The sequence below is a fragment of the Heteronotia binoei genome, chromosome 21, assembly GCF_032191835.1.
Source record: "Heteronotia binoei isolate CCM8104 ecotype False Entrance Well chromosome 21, APGP_CSIRO_Hbin_v1, whole genome shotgun sequence".
Lineage (NCBI taxonomy): Eukaryota > Metazoa > Chordata > Lepidosauria > Squamata > Gekkonidae > Heteronotia > Heteronotia binoei.
Genome location: NC_083243.1, coordinates 40,299,380 through 40,315,732, shown reverse-complemented (window position 1 = coordinate 40,315,732; position 16,353 = coordinate 40,299,380). Strand labels below are relative to the sequence as shown.

Genomic DNA, 16,353 nt, shown 5'->3' with positions numbered 1-16,353 from the left:
AATAGAAACCCCAGTAACTATTATGCATAGTGCTTTCATTTTCAAGCCAAGTCTGTTGGGGGCTAGATGGACCCCACCTTCCATCTTGATTAAATTAAAAATAAAAAAGAAAGGCAGTGGGGAGGGGAGAGAGGGACTTCAGAGCATTGCAGTTCACTGAGGAGAAGGCTCAACAAGAGTTTGGTGCCTGTAGAAAACTTTAAATGAGTAAACCAATTTTTCCCCATGACTTCTGGGTCAAACCCCACCCCTCCCACTGCTTGGAAGGGTTAAAGTAGCTAAACAAATGCAGGTGCCTTGCCAGCTTTATGGGCTGGCCTTCCTGAAAAGCCGTGATGGTGGTGCTTGCTATGCACAGTGGTTGGGATCAGACTCTTAAGCTCAGGTGACAGCAAGAGAGCATTCACTTGCTCCACTTTTGAAGAAGAGCAGGCCAGCCCCAGATGTTCTGATTTGTCAGAATTTCCAATTGACATGTTTCAGTAATGGGGCCAAATAGTCTGCTCTTCTTCTTTTGACACAGTCTTGTTTGTAGTCAGTCAAAATACCCAAAGAAGACTGTTGACAACGCTGTCAACATTTTGCCAAAGAAAGCTTATTGTCACTTAAATGATGCAGGGCCTTTTTTGAGCAGGAACGCAGTTCCGGCTGGCTTGGTGTCAGGAGGTGTGGCCTAATATGAGTTCCTGCTGGGCTTTTTCTATAGAAAAAAAGCCCTGTGTGAAACAATGGTGATGTCAGGGGTGTGTGGCCTAATATGCAAATGAGTTCCTGCTGGGCTTCTACAAAAAAAGTCCTGAATGATAGCATACACTCTGAATGCTCAGTCTGTTATAAAATGCAGGATTCAAGTCTAGTACAGAACCATTCACTGTTTTAAAATGAATTCAGTGTTGTGGCTCATATGAGTACATCCTGTGAATGGTTATCACCTCCTTGATGGCCTTGGAGTTGTCTGTTTCCTAGGCAGTCCATTACTGTTGATTAATCCTAAGTGCCTTGTAGGCTTCCAGGTTAGGCAGTCTCAGACAGCTAACAGTTAAGAAACTTATTCTTCACCCAATCATTTCTGAAAATCTGTTATTAGTAAAAGTTCATAGGATAGCTATAATAAGACTTATGGCTTCAGAAATAAATTGTTAACAGTTTTTATCATGTTAACAGTACTGCGCTTAGGTTGGGAGTCCAAACTTGCAAGAAAGTGCCAGATTTTTCACCTCAGAGTTTCTAAAGTAAATATCTCTACTTCTGCAGAATCTGCAGTAGCCTCCCTATTCTGCGTTCCATCAACTGAGGAAGTCGTGTCATCTTGTTCTAGCTTCCTGCCTTGCCTTGAATAGGCCCAAGCCATAGAGGAGGCTCTGTAAAGGGAAACAGGCAGATTTGTCCTCAGCAGATCTTGGAAGGACTAAGGAGATGTTTTAGGACATATCAACTTGCATAAGCTTACTATAATGGCCTGTGCAATAAATGTAATGTTTCAGCTGTCACCAAGAATGGAGAAGTCTTGCATAGTTTCATGTTTATAGATATAAATTTCAGTCCATTAGATCTTTACTGCCCTGGGTCATCTTTATGAAAGGTTGACAGGTGATGGGCACTGAGGTCACTCTGCCCAGAACACATGGGAGCCATTAAACCTCATTTCCAACTGGTTAAAGGAAACAGGCTTTTGATGATAAATGTTATTCTTTATAACAGTTTGTTTACTGACAGAATGTAGTTGTGAGGTTTGACTCTTAAATTGCACTTCTAATCTCCTTCCCTGAAGGAAAATTACATAGAGGAATCTTGCATGAAGAAAAAAACCAGTAGTCACCTTTTAAGGTGCAGAACCATTTTTTGTCATTAAGTCAACAACAACAACAAAAGGATCTTATTTACTGGAAAATATGTCTATTTAACTAGCAGCAGTCCAGGTTGTTCAGTGTGCCTATAACATAATGGTCTTACTTTTTCTCAAGACGAAAGCACATTGTCATGATATCTAGATAATGTTTCACTTCTTTTGTTGCTAGAAAACCTGAGCAAAGTAAGGTGGTGGTTTTCAATGTTTGCATAAATGCTGCAGATCAGAAACATTTTCCTGATAATTGACCTTGAGAAAATTCCTTTTAGTGAAATTACACTGGCTCTTTGTGAGTCAATAGCCCCGATTAGGCAAATGTTGTCTGATCGTGTTTGGTCATTCAACTCCTTTGGTTGCTTTGCCAGTACTTGTGTAGATGCTCTGTTCTGTTTCTCCCCCTCTCTGCAACTGAAACAGTCATGGAGGAGGGTGAATGGAAGCCAGTAAACAGGGGCAGGAGAATGAGCTTGAAGAGTTCACTGGAGGGGGTGGTAGAAAGCTGTGTAAAGAATGAGGTGAATGTGTTAAAAATGAGGTGCCTATCAGACAGCTGACACTGGAGACAGTATCAGAGACAGAAAGAAGATTCTGCCCAGTCCTGAATATCTATTCATTAACAGTATTGGATTTATATATTTAATCCATTCATTCATTTGAACCCTGCCTTTCTCCCCAGTGGGACCCAAAGCAGCTTACATCATTGTCCTCTCCTCCACTTTATCCTCACAACGATCCTGTGGGGCTGCGAGGGGTATCTCTGGCCTCAAGGTCACCCAGTGAGTTTCCATGGCACAAGCTGGGATGTGAACCCAGGTCGCCCAGATACTCATCTGACACACTAAACTGCTGTACCACGCTGGCTTGGATGTGCCTTACCGTTCCCCTTCACTGTGTGCAGAATAGGTATGCCTGAACTGAGTAATGCCCAGTCATTTGGAAGAGGGATTTCCCTGACAGTGATCCACACACATGTTCTCGTATAGAGACAAAGGCCTGGAGGAGAGCACTCTCAAGGTCAGGGTTTCTCCTGATTTCAGAGTGTGTGGGGTCTCAGAAGGAGGCTGGATATGGTCTAACTCTCATATAAGGGTTTGGATGGCTATCCAAGGTTCAAAAGTAGATTTGGGAGTCAGTATCTGGAAGGTAAGACAAAGCCACCACAACTCTTGCTTTGTTGTGCTGAAGGAAATGGCAATCATGCTTGCTTGTTGACTCAAAAGTTTTTGAAAGTCCATATATCTTTTTTTTTTTTTTACAAAACTGGAATGGCCAAGGTGGGCTCAGGGCAGTTTGCAACATAACATTATAATAAGAATACATAATCTAATAAATTATTTCTAAAAATCTAAAATGACATCAATTTAAAAACTGGTAAATAGCATTAAAATGGCAAACATTAATTCCTTGGGTCTGGTCAGATGTTTAATAAATAAGTCTGCTCTGTGGTGGGTTAAGTCAACAGTTTAGATAGCCAGTTTAAGGCATGGGTGCCAAACACACGGCCCGCGGGGCAGATCAGGCCTGCAGAGAGCTCCAATCAGGCCCCCCAGCAACTGGCTGTCATCTGTTTCATTTTCCCTTGCCTGCTTTTTTCTGTCGCCATTTTGTGTTTCTCCCCGGATAAGCCAGGCAGCAAAGCAGCCTTTCCCTCTCCCCCCTCCCTTTTCCCAAAGGGAGGAAGAGGGAGGAGCAGCCTCAGCCAATGAGGGAGCTTGGCTCTATAGCTCTGCTGGGTGATTAAGTTTTGCCAGGTTCAATTAATCACCCTGCAGAGCTACTGAGACAAGCCTCTCTTCCTTCTAATTAATGGCTGAGGCTCCTCCCCCTCCGCATGCTTGGAGAAGGAAAGAGCCAGAACTTCCTTTGCATAGACCCCACCATCAGGAGAGCTACAAAGTGCTTTTAAAACTAGCAGCATTTTAGTGAAGGTATGAGCTTTTTGCCTTGCTACAGAGAGAGAGAGTTTTTTTGGGCTTGTTATGGATATAACTGGGTTCCCCTCCTCTTTTTCACTGTACTCATGCCCTCCAGTCTTTCTCAATAGGAAAGCATGTGAACAATTTAGAAGAGAAACATCAGCATTAGGCTGAGAGTGTGTTCCACCCCAGGTTTACCCAGCAAATTTTTCTTTCACATTTTCCTTTGATTGCGGGTCTTGAATTTAGATAGTAGGCTGACACTGACCACTGTACATGGCTGTCCCTCTGTTCTTGTAGTTGTTTTTTGGGGGGAAGTTGTATTTTTTTTTAGTTGTAGTCATTTTTCTGGGGGAAATTATAGTTTTGTTGACAAACACATACCCCTCAGTCTGTGCTGTGGTGCCTTCACATATTCTTGCCTAGTACGTGAAGCAACTTCTGTACAAAAGCTCACAATGCCCAGCTGCTTCATGTTCCTCTGGGTATTAGGCTCAAAGCATTGACCATGAGATGTCTGTAATGAATGTCAATGAATCAAAAGTAGGTTTGCAACTTACAGATGTGCACACGTGAACAGCACATATTCAAGATTGGTACAGAACAGACATTGTCTGCAGTTTTTGAAGCAATAATTCATAGTAGGAGGTGACATTTATCAGAGACTGTAAAACAGAGTACTGTAAACGTGCTAATATTTTAAGCATGTTTTATTTTAAGTTTTAAAAAAATCTTTTAATTGTGTGTCTGTGCCCTTTATAAAGTTTTTATGTCCACTACCTGGCATTACATTTTATGATACACATGGCCTGGCCCGACAATCCGGGCCTCATAGCAAATGAGTTTGACACCCTGGTTTAAGGGATGACTAATGGTAGCACTCCAGATGTTTTTTTTGCCTACAACTCCCATCAGCCCCAGCCATTGGCCATGCTGGCTGGGGCTGATGGGAGTTGTAGAGAAAAAACATCTGGAGAGCTACCATTGGCCACCCCTGGAGCCTAATTTGAGCAGGAGGGGCTGATCTTACTGTACATCTATTGCCTCAACTAAAAGCCTGGCAGAATAGCTCCATCTTACAGACCTTGCAGAGCCCTGATCTCTATGGGGTGCTCTTTCCACCAAGTTGTGGCCAAGGCTGAAAAGGCCCTGGCTCTAGTTGAGGCTAAACAGATGTCTTTTGGGCCGGGGATTTCCAGTTGATGTTGATTGACTGATCTTAGCTTAATTTAATCATATATTCTTTGGTTACTAGACTACAGTGAACAGTTGCAGTACAGCAGTTTTGCAGTGTGACATTCATTTTTTGTGTGTGTTTATCTTACAGTTTATGGCTAAGTCCCTTATATCCAAAGCTGCCACCTGGAACACAGGAGTTTGCTGGTGAATCTTCTACCAATTTTAAGTCTGATCTGATCACTTATTTGATGTCATACGAATCCCGAGTTTTCAATGAATGGATTGAAATAATTGAGCAACATGATCTTTCAAAGACAAGGTACATAATTGGGGCCAAAGATACTTCTTTAAAAGCTTGTATAAATTTAGCTCTGCATTTCAGGGGAGCCTCAGGTAAGAATTCCTCCAGGAACAAAGGCTCTCTTTGGTTTTTCCTTCTAAATAGAGTGTTTTGTGTGAACAGGTATCGTCACGTAAAATGCTAGCCCCTTCCACTCTTTTGACTGTGGCCTTGGGATCATCATACAGGGCAGCAGAACTGAAGAGGAGTGACCAGAAATTGCACAGACTTTTCATTATTAGAAGTGCAGGCAGCCATTTGGAGGAAAGCTAAGCACATTCCCAGTTCTTAGCACTGATTCTGTGATTGAAATGTTTCTACTCTGGCCTCTTCAAATTAACCTATTTAGACTGCTTTATGGCTTTTAACATGCCTGAAAAGATTTTTTTATATTTATAATGCCAAATTATTAACAGGGAAAATTATGTGTACTTTGGCCGTGTGCTTTTAAAGCAAGAGAAAATAGGAGGCCATTTATACATGGAAACGTCTGTGGTAGTAGTGGTTTGAAATTGTTCTGAATAGCAAAATAAAAATTAGACTTGCACATGTTCAGTGGAAGCAATATTTTATATAAATACTTGACAGCTGAAGAAACTGATAAAGGGAAAACAGGACCTGAATTTACTTCATAGTGGATAGATGGAGATAAATCTTACATCCTGGTTTCAGAGTAGCTGCTTGGATGTTTGCATGCTGGTGTGGGTGCTGCTCCTCCATAAAGTACATTGAAGATCAGTATCCTTCTGAGATTTTAAAGTTGACTGGAAAATACTTTCTGTTTTTAGGGCAGAATAGCTGCCTGCAGATGGAGGTATGAAAGTAGTTAATGAATGTACACATCCCCAAAAAATCATAGCCATTTTGTTAGGATCTTTAAGCAAAAACCAGGGACTCCTAGTGACAACAGGGAAGATGCATTTAAGACCCAGCAAAGATAGAGAAGGGTGCTACACAGAAACATAGATTTAATGAACGGGATGATCCCATTCATTGTGATCTATGCTGTTAATTAAAAACTGTTACTGCTGGTGTGCCTATTCACAAAGCGGTATATATTGGAACAGGCACACCGTTCTGAAAAGGCAGCATTGCCTGATCATTGTGGCCTATGAATGCCTTCAGGAACACAGCTAAAATTAAGGCATTAAATGAAAAGTGATTGCTTTTTCCAAAAGGTACCTTCTGCTTTGTATGTTTAGCAATTTTAACGGGGACGGTAAACAATAGCACTTTGAAATTATTTCTTCTGCTTCTCTTTATACCTCTCTCATGGATAATTATAACACAATTTGATGCAGTTTCCCCTAATTTTAGAATTATCCTACATTACATCTTGTGTATATTTTTCTCTAGTGTATATCTTGTTGGGTCTTCTCCGGGTCGATACATAAACAATGACAAAGAGAAATGGGGTCACCTTAGACTAAGAAAGGTACTGTTTTTGATGTCCATTGTCTTTTCTTTCATCTGCGTTCTGTTACCTTGATCACTTTCCCAACTGATGAGCCTTGACTTGCTAGACATAAGCGAATAGTACATAATAAAATATTTGGGTCTGTGTTTCTTTGTCCCTGGAGAACATTGCTTGCATATACAACACTTAGCCATTGGACAGAGCTTCAGCTAAGCAGGAATTTTAATATCTGCAAATAACGTGTCAAGAATATACCAGTTCCTCATGGAATCCTGCTTCTCTAGCATAGACAGAAATTGCATTCCCAGTTGGAGTGCCAAAGGCAAGATTCACTGTTGTGCTGAACACTTGACGAAATCATGAAACTTGGGATACACTTGTGACTTGCCTAGATTTTGTGGTGTGAGTGACAAAAACCCATGAGTAATGAGAAACAGTGGTTTGCTGTGGAACAATCTTGGATGTTCCCTGTCTCACCTCCTTGGCCATGGGTAGGGAGGTTTGTTGCAATGTCCAATATCAAAGATGGTTTGTCCTCCCATCCCACCCTGTTAGGTCTCCAAACCATCATTTGTGATGTGGATATTTCACCAAACCAGGCCTTTTTTTGAGCAGGAATGCAGTTCCGGCTGGCTTGGCATCAGGGTGTGTGGCCTAAAATGTAAATTAGTCCTTGCTGTGCCTTTTCTACAAAAAGCCCTGGGTAAAACAATGATGATGTCAGGGGGTATGGCCTAATATGCAGATGAGTTCCTGCTGGGCTTTTCCTACAAATAAAGCCCTGCACCAAACTATAGTTTGCTGTGGAAGCATGGAATTGGTCAAGGTCTATAGTGACTGTAGGGGCCCTTTTGCCCCCAAGCAAGGGGGAGGGGGTATGCTGAAAGTCCTGTAAACTAGGGAAAGGAATAGTGATGTCTTTGTATGATGTGCAGAATGAACACAGCAACAATATGACCTTGTGTCAAAAACCAATGGAAATCAAATTGTCTGTGATGTGGTAAAATGATACAGATGCATGGTGCAGCGACAGTGAGAGCCTCTCAAATGAACATTCAGCCCCAGGGGTTCCTCATAGTCTTAAGGATGGTTTGAATGTGGCAGTTGCTCTTGAAATCTGTGGAAATGGGTGCTTACATAATTCTACTACTACCTCATGTATTCTAAAGGAGCTCTAGCCCATGGAAGGTTATGCCACATTAGATGAGTCCTATGTTCTCATGACTTACTCTGTAATATATTAAAACAGCTTCCATGGTGTAATTAAAAAAAACTCTTAAAGACTTATAGCTGTGATTTGACACTACTATTTATAAAGAATCTAGTAGGTGGAACTGTGAAGAGACACTCATTCAAATAAGTAGCTGGTCAGAGTGATTTACATTTAAGAAGAAGGAAATCGGGTACCATGATATACCTTACCTGACCAAGTTGCACAGTTCAGCACAGCTTTATGATTTTTATTTTATTTTCCCCAAACAGCTTTTAAAAGATCATGCAATGGAAGTGCCGGGTGAAGATATTTGGCCTGTAATTGGGCAGTTCTCCAGTATTGCATCCCTGGGAGCTGACCAGTCCAAATGGCTGTGTTCAGAGTTCAGACAAAGTCTGGCCACTCTAGGAAACAGCGCAGAGTCTCTAACGGATCAGGAGGTTCCCATTCATCTGGTATGGACTGCTCTTTGTACCTTTGTCAAGAAAATACAAAAAATCAGTGCTGCTGCTAATTGAGATGTTTACGTAATCTTGCTTTTAAAAAAGATTGCTTGAAATGCTTCAGTTAAAAGGTGACCTCTATTTTGTTTGAAGATTCTAGGTGCCTTTAAGAGGAGAATGCTTTGATGAACTCAGTGGGCTCTGAGCAGGACTTGTTTTCTCTAAAATTATTCTCATGCTGTAACGTGCTCTTACAAACATTCTTAGTTTATTTCTGTTTCACTTTAACAATCTGTAGCTTTTGTTCTCTTACATTTCTGCAAAGCAAAAATGTTGAATGTCTATAATTTGTTGTTTTGTCAGTAATTTTGGGGATTAATAATCATATTGTATGCCTTTTAAATCCAGAGAAGTAGCTGTATTGATCTATAACAAATCAGATTGTCGTTGTACCTTAAAGAGTAATATATATATATATAATATAAACACACACACACATATAACAAATATTTGTGGATTAGAGCCCACTCTTTCTTATCATCATGATTGCTCGCCATGCAGACACTTGTAGAAGATAGAGAGAGGAAACTGCAGGGTCAAGGGTTCATTAGCTGTAGACAATGGTGGGAAATGTAACTATGTAAAATTCAGTCTGATCAAGAAAATACAGAGAGCATTCATTAGTTTTGCTAAGATAGTATTTGTGTTCAGAGCAAAGTCATAGGCTTTGCTAGGATAGCTTTCTGAAATAAAATTCTGTTAGTCAAAATGCCTGTCTATTTTTGCAGCATTGGAAGGTGGTAGAGAGTCAGTTTGGTGAAGTGGTTAAGAGTAGTGGACTCTAATCTGGAGAACTGGGTTTGATTCTCCACTTCTTCACATGGAGAGCTGATCTCTCAAGAGCAAATCTCTCAGCCCTGCCTACCTCACAGTGTGTCTGTTGACGGGAGAGGAAGAGAAGGAAATTGTAAGCCAGTCTGAATGAAGGGTGGGGTATAAATCCAACTTTTCTTCCTCATTGACCTCCTTATTGTCTTCTCACTGTTGTCCTCCTCATCATATTCCTCCTCATCGTCTTCCTCATAGTCATCTTCTGTTGGTGAAGGTGCCTTTTTACAGCTAACACACTACATTTTGTTATTTAGATTTATCCCACTGTGAAAAACGTGAGGCAGAGTTTGGAAGGTTATTCAGGTAAAAAAAAAGTTACAAATTTTTCTGTACAGCATAGAAAGCCAGGGGCTAAAAGTTTAGCATAAATGAGTGTTTTCTCAGAAAATCAATTCTAAATAATGTATGATATGACCATGCTAGAGATTTAATTATGAAGTTTCAGTGACTAGTGTTATTGTTGAATTCAACCTAAAAACCATCATTGCATTTGAAGGAGGTTTGACTAAATCATAATTATACTCATGTTTACAGTTCAGGTGTTGGTCGTTCAGGAGACGCCATCCGAATATTGCCATAATACTGCATATACACATTCAGTTTGTTTTGGCTAGCATTACTATCATAATTAAGCACATCAATTTTTAGCTCCAAAGAACTGAGTTGGTTCTTGGGCTGTGTTTTGAAAGCATGCATCTTCCTACTGTAGATTTCCTCCATTGTCCTAGACAAGACTGTCTGGAATGTCTGTCCTTTGAGACTCACTTTCACTAAACAACTATTTTATTGCAGATGCTGGTGTATTGGATTACTTGCAGACTCTACCCTGAAAATGTATTGGAATCGCTGTAGGCTACATTGATTCCTTTTGGGTCTATAACTGGATTTTCCACAATAAATACTAATACTACAGTACATTAGGTTAAAAGAGATCTATAAATTGACCCTCTGCTTTATACTCATATTGTGGTCTGCCAGGCTTATCCTCTTGCTGCTCTTGATTTGTGGAGGATTGGATGGCATTCTTTGTTCTATAAGATTCCTTTTTATTCTTGTACTGCAGAGATCTGCTGCAGAGGTTTGTGTTTAATCTAGCATAAATGTGCCCAGGCTAGCCCAATCTCATCAGATCTCAGAAGCTAAGCAGGGTCAGGCTGGTAAATATTTGGACAGGAACCCTCCAAGAAATACCAGGGTCCTGACAAGGAAGCAGGCAAAGACAAGCCACCTCTGAATGTCTCTTGCCTTGAAAACCTTATGGGGTCGCCATAAGTCAGCCATGACTTGATGGCACTTTCCACTAGCCGATGTGCCAAGGCATCTGTCTCTACTGCTGACAGCAGAAAAAATCATTTTACTGCAGCAGGTGACAGATGGAATTGGATCCATAGAGCCCAATGAATGATACTTGTTTTTACTTTTACTGATATCATAAGAGTTCTGAGCTCTGATCCAGATCTTCTGCTGTATTGCAGACAGTGTCCTATTTTGAGAGGAAAAGAGATAGCATGAGTCTTATCCATTCATTCTACAAACCGAGTATCATGAGAAGGCCACTTGACCAAAGGGCATGACCACCTGTGTGACTATTAGGGATGGTTACAAACTGACTCACGAACCTGAGTTCAGCATGAATCAAGCTGGTTCAGGAAGCATGAACTGGGTTCGTGAGACCAGTTCATCCCCTCAACCCACACATGAACCTCATAGAATGCCTTGAAAGCAAAAGTCTAGAAAGAAACGTCTACCCAGGGAGCTAGCTACTTCCTAAGCATAAGCAATGTACTTTTAAGTGACTAGGTGATCATGTCCTTTTGTCAATTGGTCCTCTCGGGGCGGGAAGGGGGGATGCTAGATAGGTTGAAGTGTAGATCATTTGCAAAAATTCCTGCTAAATCTTTTGGTTTTTTTGTGAAAAATAAAGCTGGGTTTGTTGATCTTTGAAGGGAATATTCTGTGGTAAAATGCAGATAATTTGCCATTTTGTTATTTAATGAGATTCCATTTTAGTGGCATGTTTCACTGTGACTAAGTGATCTTCTTTTTCTCTTGGAGCTGGAAATTCTCTTTCATATGGCATACAGAATGCAGAGAAACAGCTTTGGCTGTGCTCTTACTTCCAGTAAGTGGCATAATCTCTTTGTGACTAGTGGCATTTTGAGTTTCTAGGGTCAATTAAATTTGTGAGAAACATAAGTCAGACAAGCTTTGGGATGTTCATTTGAAAAACTAATAGAATTTCATGTAAATTGAGATTTCATATATCTTATTTTCTAATAGCAAAGTAAGATATCTTTGGATACTTAAATCTGGTGACTGGAGCTGTGAACAGGTAAGACAAACCTGAAAAGACCCCAAGTTTGGAGAAAATGTGAAATCTTAAAAAGCAAAACAAAACACTGGACCGCTTAAAAATGATAAAAGAAGTACCTGTATCTGTAAGCTATTGAACCCTCAGTGGCTGTTGCCAGGCAGCCACAGCATTCCAAATTTAGCTGTCAGTAAAAGTTAAGGGGAAGGAGTAAGGCCCTTTCCAGCCATGTTTTGGCCTTTGAGGGATAACTCATTGAGGCCAGGCCTGGCTAGGGTTGCCAGTTCCAGGTTGCGAAATTTCTGGAGATTTTGCGATGAAGTCTGAGAAGTGCAGAGTTTGGAGAGGGGAGGGGCCTCAGCTTGATATGATGCTATGGAGTTCATCCTCCAAAGCAGCCATTTCTCTAGGGGGGAGGGGAGATGTCTGGAGTTCAGTTGTAATTCTGGAGGATCTACAGGTTTGACCTGGAGTTTGATAACCCTAGGCCTGGCAGCAGCTTATGGGTGACTTGATGCCATTTGACTTGTGTGATTCACGTAGGTCTGGCTGCTTGCTCTTGTTCAACAGCAGCCACTCCATGAAAACCAGTGCGGTATAGTGGTTGGAGCTTTAGAGTAGGGTCGGCGAGACCCAGGTTCAGATCTCCATCTTGCAGGGGAAGCTGACTGGGTGATTTTGGACCAGTCACTTACTTGCAGGTTGTTGTGTGGATAAAAGGAGAAGAGAATACTGGGAGCTCCTTTGGTCCCTACTATGGAGAAATGTGAGATACAAATTAAGTAAATAATATCTTAGGATGTTATTGGATAAATAATAATTGAATTTTATCGTGATTCATATAATTTTATTGTATTGAATGTTTTCCTATTGTTATGTTTAGTTGTTGTTGTTATGGCATTTTGTTGTTAGTGCAATACATATTGATTGATTTAAGTAAATACATAATAAATATAGCTGAAGATGGGAGGCAAATAAAAAGTAGGTTGGTGAATGACTGAGAAGGAGAGAATGAGGCAGAGGGAGGATAGGAGGATTGTCAAAAGGAAGGGGAAAGGTTAGGAAACTCCTGGAAATTTGGGGGGGAGGGGGGTTTGAGGAGGGGAGGGACCTCAGAGGGGTATAATCCCATAGGCCCCATCCTCCAAATAATCCCTTTCCTCCAGGGGAACCAGAGTTGCCAACCTCCAGGCGGGGGCTGGAGATAACTGGAATTACAAACTGTTTCCCAGCCAACAGATCAGTTCCCCTGGAGAAAATGGCTGCTTTTGAGGGTGGACTTTATGGCATTGTATCCTGCTGAGATCCTTCCCCAAAACTTGCCTTCTCACAGCTCCACCCCCAAATCTCCAGGGATTTCCATACCTCAGTCTAGGTAATCTCTCTAGTTAGGAGATCTGTTGTGATCTTAGGAGATCTCCAGCCCCACCTGGAGGTTGGCAACCCTAGAAGGAGATATGGAAGCTGGAGAAGGGGAGGGACTGTGAGGGCTTTCAGGAAAGGGAAGAGGAAATAGTGGGAGAGGGGGAAGTGAGATGTCTCCTGCAAGTTCCCACTTGTAATTTTTAAGTCTTATTCCAACCTCTTGATTTACAAACATTAAAGCCCTCTAAATTATCCTATAATGGTGGGATGCAGGAATATGCTTGCTTTTTTTTGTATAGTTGGCATTCAAAAAGAAAAAAAGCAATCCTAAGTGTTTGAACAAGACCCATTTTTATCACTCCCTAGCAAGACAAACATTTAGTAAATTATGGCCTGGACCCAAAGAACCATATTTGTATGTATGCATGGGTATGGTTCACAGTTTTTTCATTCTATATTCCTTTATGCCACATTAGATTTCACTGCAAAGAGCCACCTGACCTTCGAGGGAGGCTTCTTGGGGGGAGGGGATACAAAGGGCCATATTAGGAAGAGAGGGCATTAGTGGTTGGGTTCTGTCTTGCAAGTGATGCATCCCTTAGTTCAGGGGTGGGGAACAGTGGCTCACCAGATGTTTTTTGCCTACAACTCCATCATCCCCAGCCATTGGCCATTCTGGCTGGGTCTGATGGGAGTTGAAGGCAAAAAACATCTGGAGAGCCAGTGTTGCTCACCCCTGTCTTAGTTGAAGGTGGTAAAAAAAATCACTTCTAGCCATGGCTTGCCAAATGGAGATAATGGAATCTGATACTGTGGCTTCATTCCTGTCTTCCTTTTTTTTACTTCAGCAAATGGTCAGCGGAAACTTCAGGTCGCAGCAAGGCCATGCCTCACATTAAGACTTACATGAGAGTGTCTTCTGACTTCCAAAAGATTGCATGGTTTTTACTGACAAGGTAAGTAATCTGTTAGCAGATAAGGTAATGTTTCTTCTCCCCCCCTCCCAAACCCTCCACCCCCCCCCCCCAGGATGCTTAGGCTCCTCTTCCACCATGTAAAGATGAAAAAACTCCATTTGAGATCTTTTTCCACAGGTATGGAGACGACCCCTTTTTTAGAATTCCGTGAATGAAGTCACATCTTTTTGTTCTAATCTGGGAAATAAGGACTAGGTTCAAATTGCAGCCACAGCATTTCTCACAAGGGTAACATATCTCTGAAAATATATACAGATGTGCTTAAAATGCAGAATTCACAATATTTTGCACATCTAAAAACTAAAATTCTTCAGACTCCACATTTTGCATTGACAGCTATGTGCATAGGAACCAGAACCATTTATTTCTTCGATGTGTATCCCACCTGCTTTCCAAGGTGTTTACAGTGGCATATCCCGTCTCCCTTTCTATCATAACCTCAGCCATGTCAAATAGGGTACCTAGTGAGCTTGCTGGCAGAGTTGGGATTTGAACCCAAGTCTCCCTAGACTGTAGTCCAGCAGGCAAACCACAATACATACTTTTGCTATCAACTGCCATGGAAATGCTTCAAACAGCATTGTTGTCTTTCTCTCTACAGTGCCAATCTTTCCAAGGGTGCTTGGGGAAAATTCGAAAAACATGGTACCCAGCTGATGATCCGATCGTATGAGCTAGGAGTCCTCTTCTTGCCTGCTAAATTTGTGAGTTCACCTGTACCCCAGACAGTATTGCATTTGGTGGAGCCAACAATCTATTTATTGTTGATGGCTTATTGGGAATCTGAACTTCAAGTCAGGAAATTAAAGTGGTGAAAAATTAGTATTTGAGTAAAAGGCCCTAGTGGTTTCTCTCATGTAAGAAAATGGAATTGGATGGATCCGATCAACTTTTCTGGTGGTGAAAAAGGAGCAAGGATTTGCCTTTGATTACCCAGAACAATAATAGTGGGAACCATAGGCACTACAATGTCAAAAGTAGTCAGGGGCTGTAGTAGGGTGGGGAGGTGGGTGAGCTTGAGTCTAAAACAGGGATGGGCAAACTGTGGCTCAAGGACCACATGTGGCTATTTCACACATAATGTGTGGCTCTTGAAGCCCCCACTGCCCCATTGGCTGGACTGGAGAAGGCATTTGTCTCTTAAAATCACTTTGACAAGCTACCTGGCGGCTTGCAGAATGTATTTAAAGTGGGTTCCACCTCTTCCTTTCCCTGTTTATTTCCCTTCCTCCCTTCTCTCAAACATCTGGCATTTATTCTCTGTGACTCTTTAAGTTAAGCAAGTTTGGCCGCCCCTGGGAATTATTGGAAAGGGAATAGAAAACAAATCAGCCAGTATCATAATGCCCCTGTATAAATCGATGGTATGGTCTCATTTGGAATACTGTGTACAATTCTGGTCACCGCACCTCAAAAAGGATGATATGGCGTTGGAAAAAGTGCACAAAAGGGCAACTAGAATGATTAAAGGTTTGGAACACTTTCCCTATGAAGAAAGGTTAAAACACTTGGGGCTTTTTAGCTTGGAGAAATGTCGACTGCGGGGTGACATGATAGAGGTTTACAAGATTATGCATGGGATGGAGAAAGCAGAGAAAGAAGTACTTCTCCCTTTCTCACAATACAAGAACTTGTGGGCATTCAATGAAATTGCTGATAAAAGGAAGTACTTCTTCACCCAAAGGGTGATTAACATGTGGAATTCACTGTCACACAAGCATAGCCAGCTTTAAGAGGGGATTGGATAAAAACATGGAGCAGAGGTCCATCAGTGGTTATTAGCCAATGTAGATGTATATATATATATGTGTGTGTGTGTATACACATACACACACACATATATTGGCCACTGTGTGACATAGAGTGTTGGACTGGATGGGCCACTGGCCTGATCCAACATGGCTTCTCTTATGTTCTTATGCTCGTGCCAGGCTTGTTCAGTTAAGAAGCTTCTTCAGAAATTAAAGAGGCTTTTTTTTTTTATTCATGTGTGAAATACAGTAACACTTTTTGATTCTTTTTATTATAAGAGTCTATGGCCTAATCTTTGAATTTCAAAAATCAGTTGGAGTGTGGCCAGAGCCATTCTTCCCATGGGCAAAGGCAGTTCTGCACGGCCTGCATATGCAACGGAGGCATACCTTATATGCATGGTATATCAATATAAGGACAGGGCGTATGGAGGGGCAGTGAAACAGAGCATGGTGGTCCTGTCCCCACCTGTGACTGAGCTCATTGGTCTTGTTCTCATCTATACACATTTACATTTAGAGTCAGTTTGGTGTAGAGGTTAAGTGCGCAGACTCTAATCTGGAGAACTGGGTTAAATTCCCCACTTGTCCCCCATGCAGCTGCAGGTGTGACCTTGGGTCAGCCTCAAGTTCTCAGCAGAGCTGTTCTCTCAAGAGCAGTTTCTGTTAGAGCTCTCTCAGCCCCACCTACCTCACAGGGT

The 16,353-nt window shown here is 41.5% G+C and overlaps 1 protein-coding gene across 5 annotated transcripts in view; it reads left to right on the top strand.

Moving 5' to 3' along the window:
- Nucleotides 1-16,353, top strand: part of TDP1 (tyrosyl-DNA phosphodiesterase 1) — an 84,685-nt gene that overhangs the window by 53,837 nt on the left and 14,495 nt on the right. For 4 of the 5 annotated variants that reach the window (XM_060261561.1, XM_060261560.1, XM_060261562.1 and 1 more), the window contains 7 exons: nucleotides 5,093-5,263; nucleotides 6,641-6,719; nucleotides 8,184-8,369; nucleotides 9,503-9,551; nucleotides 11,304-11,370; nucleotides 13,773-13,880; nucleotides 14,503-14,605. The exons of the other annotated variant lie outside the window; for it this stretch is intronic. In XM_060261561.1, the coding sequence (XP_060117544.1) occupies nucleotides 5,093-5,263; nucleotides 6,641-6,719; nucleotides 8,184-8,369; nucleotides 9,503-9,551; nucleotides 11,304-11,370; nucleotides 13,773-13,880; nucleotides 14,503-14,605 (763 nt within the window). The remainder of the gene's footprint in view (nucleotides 1-5,092; nucleotides 5,264-6,640; nucleotides 6,720-8,183; nucleotides 8,370-9,502; nucleotides 9,552-11,303; nucleotides 11,371-13,772; nucleotides 13,881-14,502; nucleotides 14,606-16,353) is intronic. 5 annotated transcript variants of the gene reach the window in all.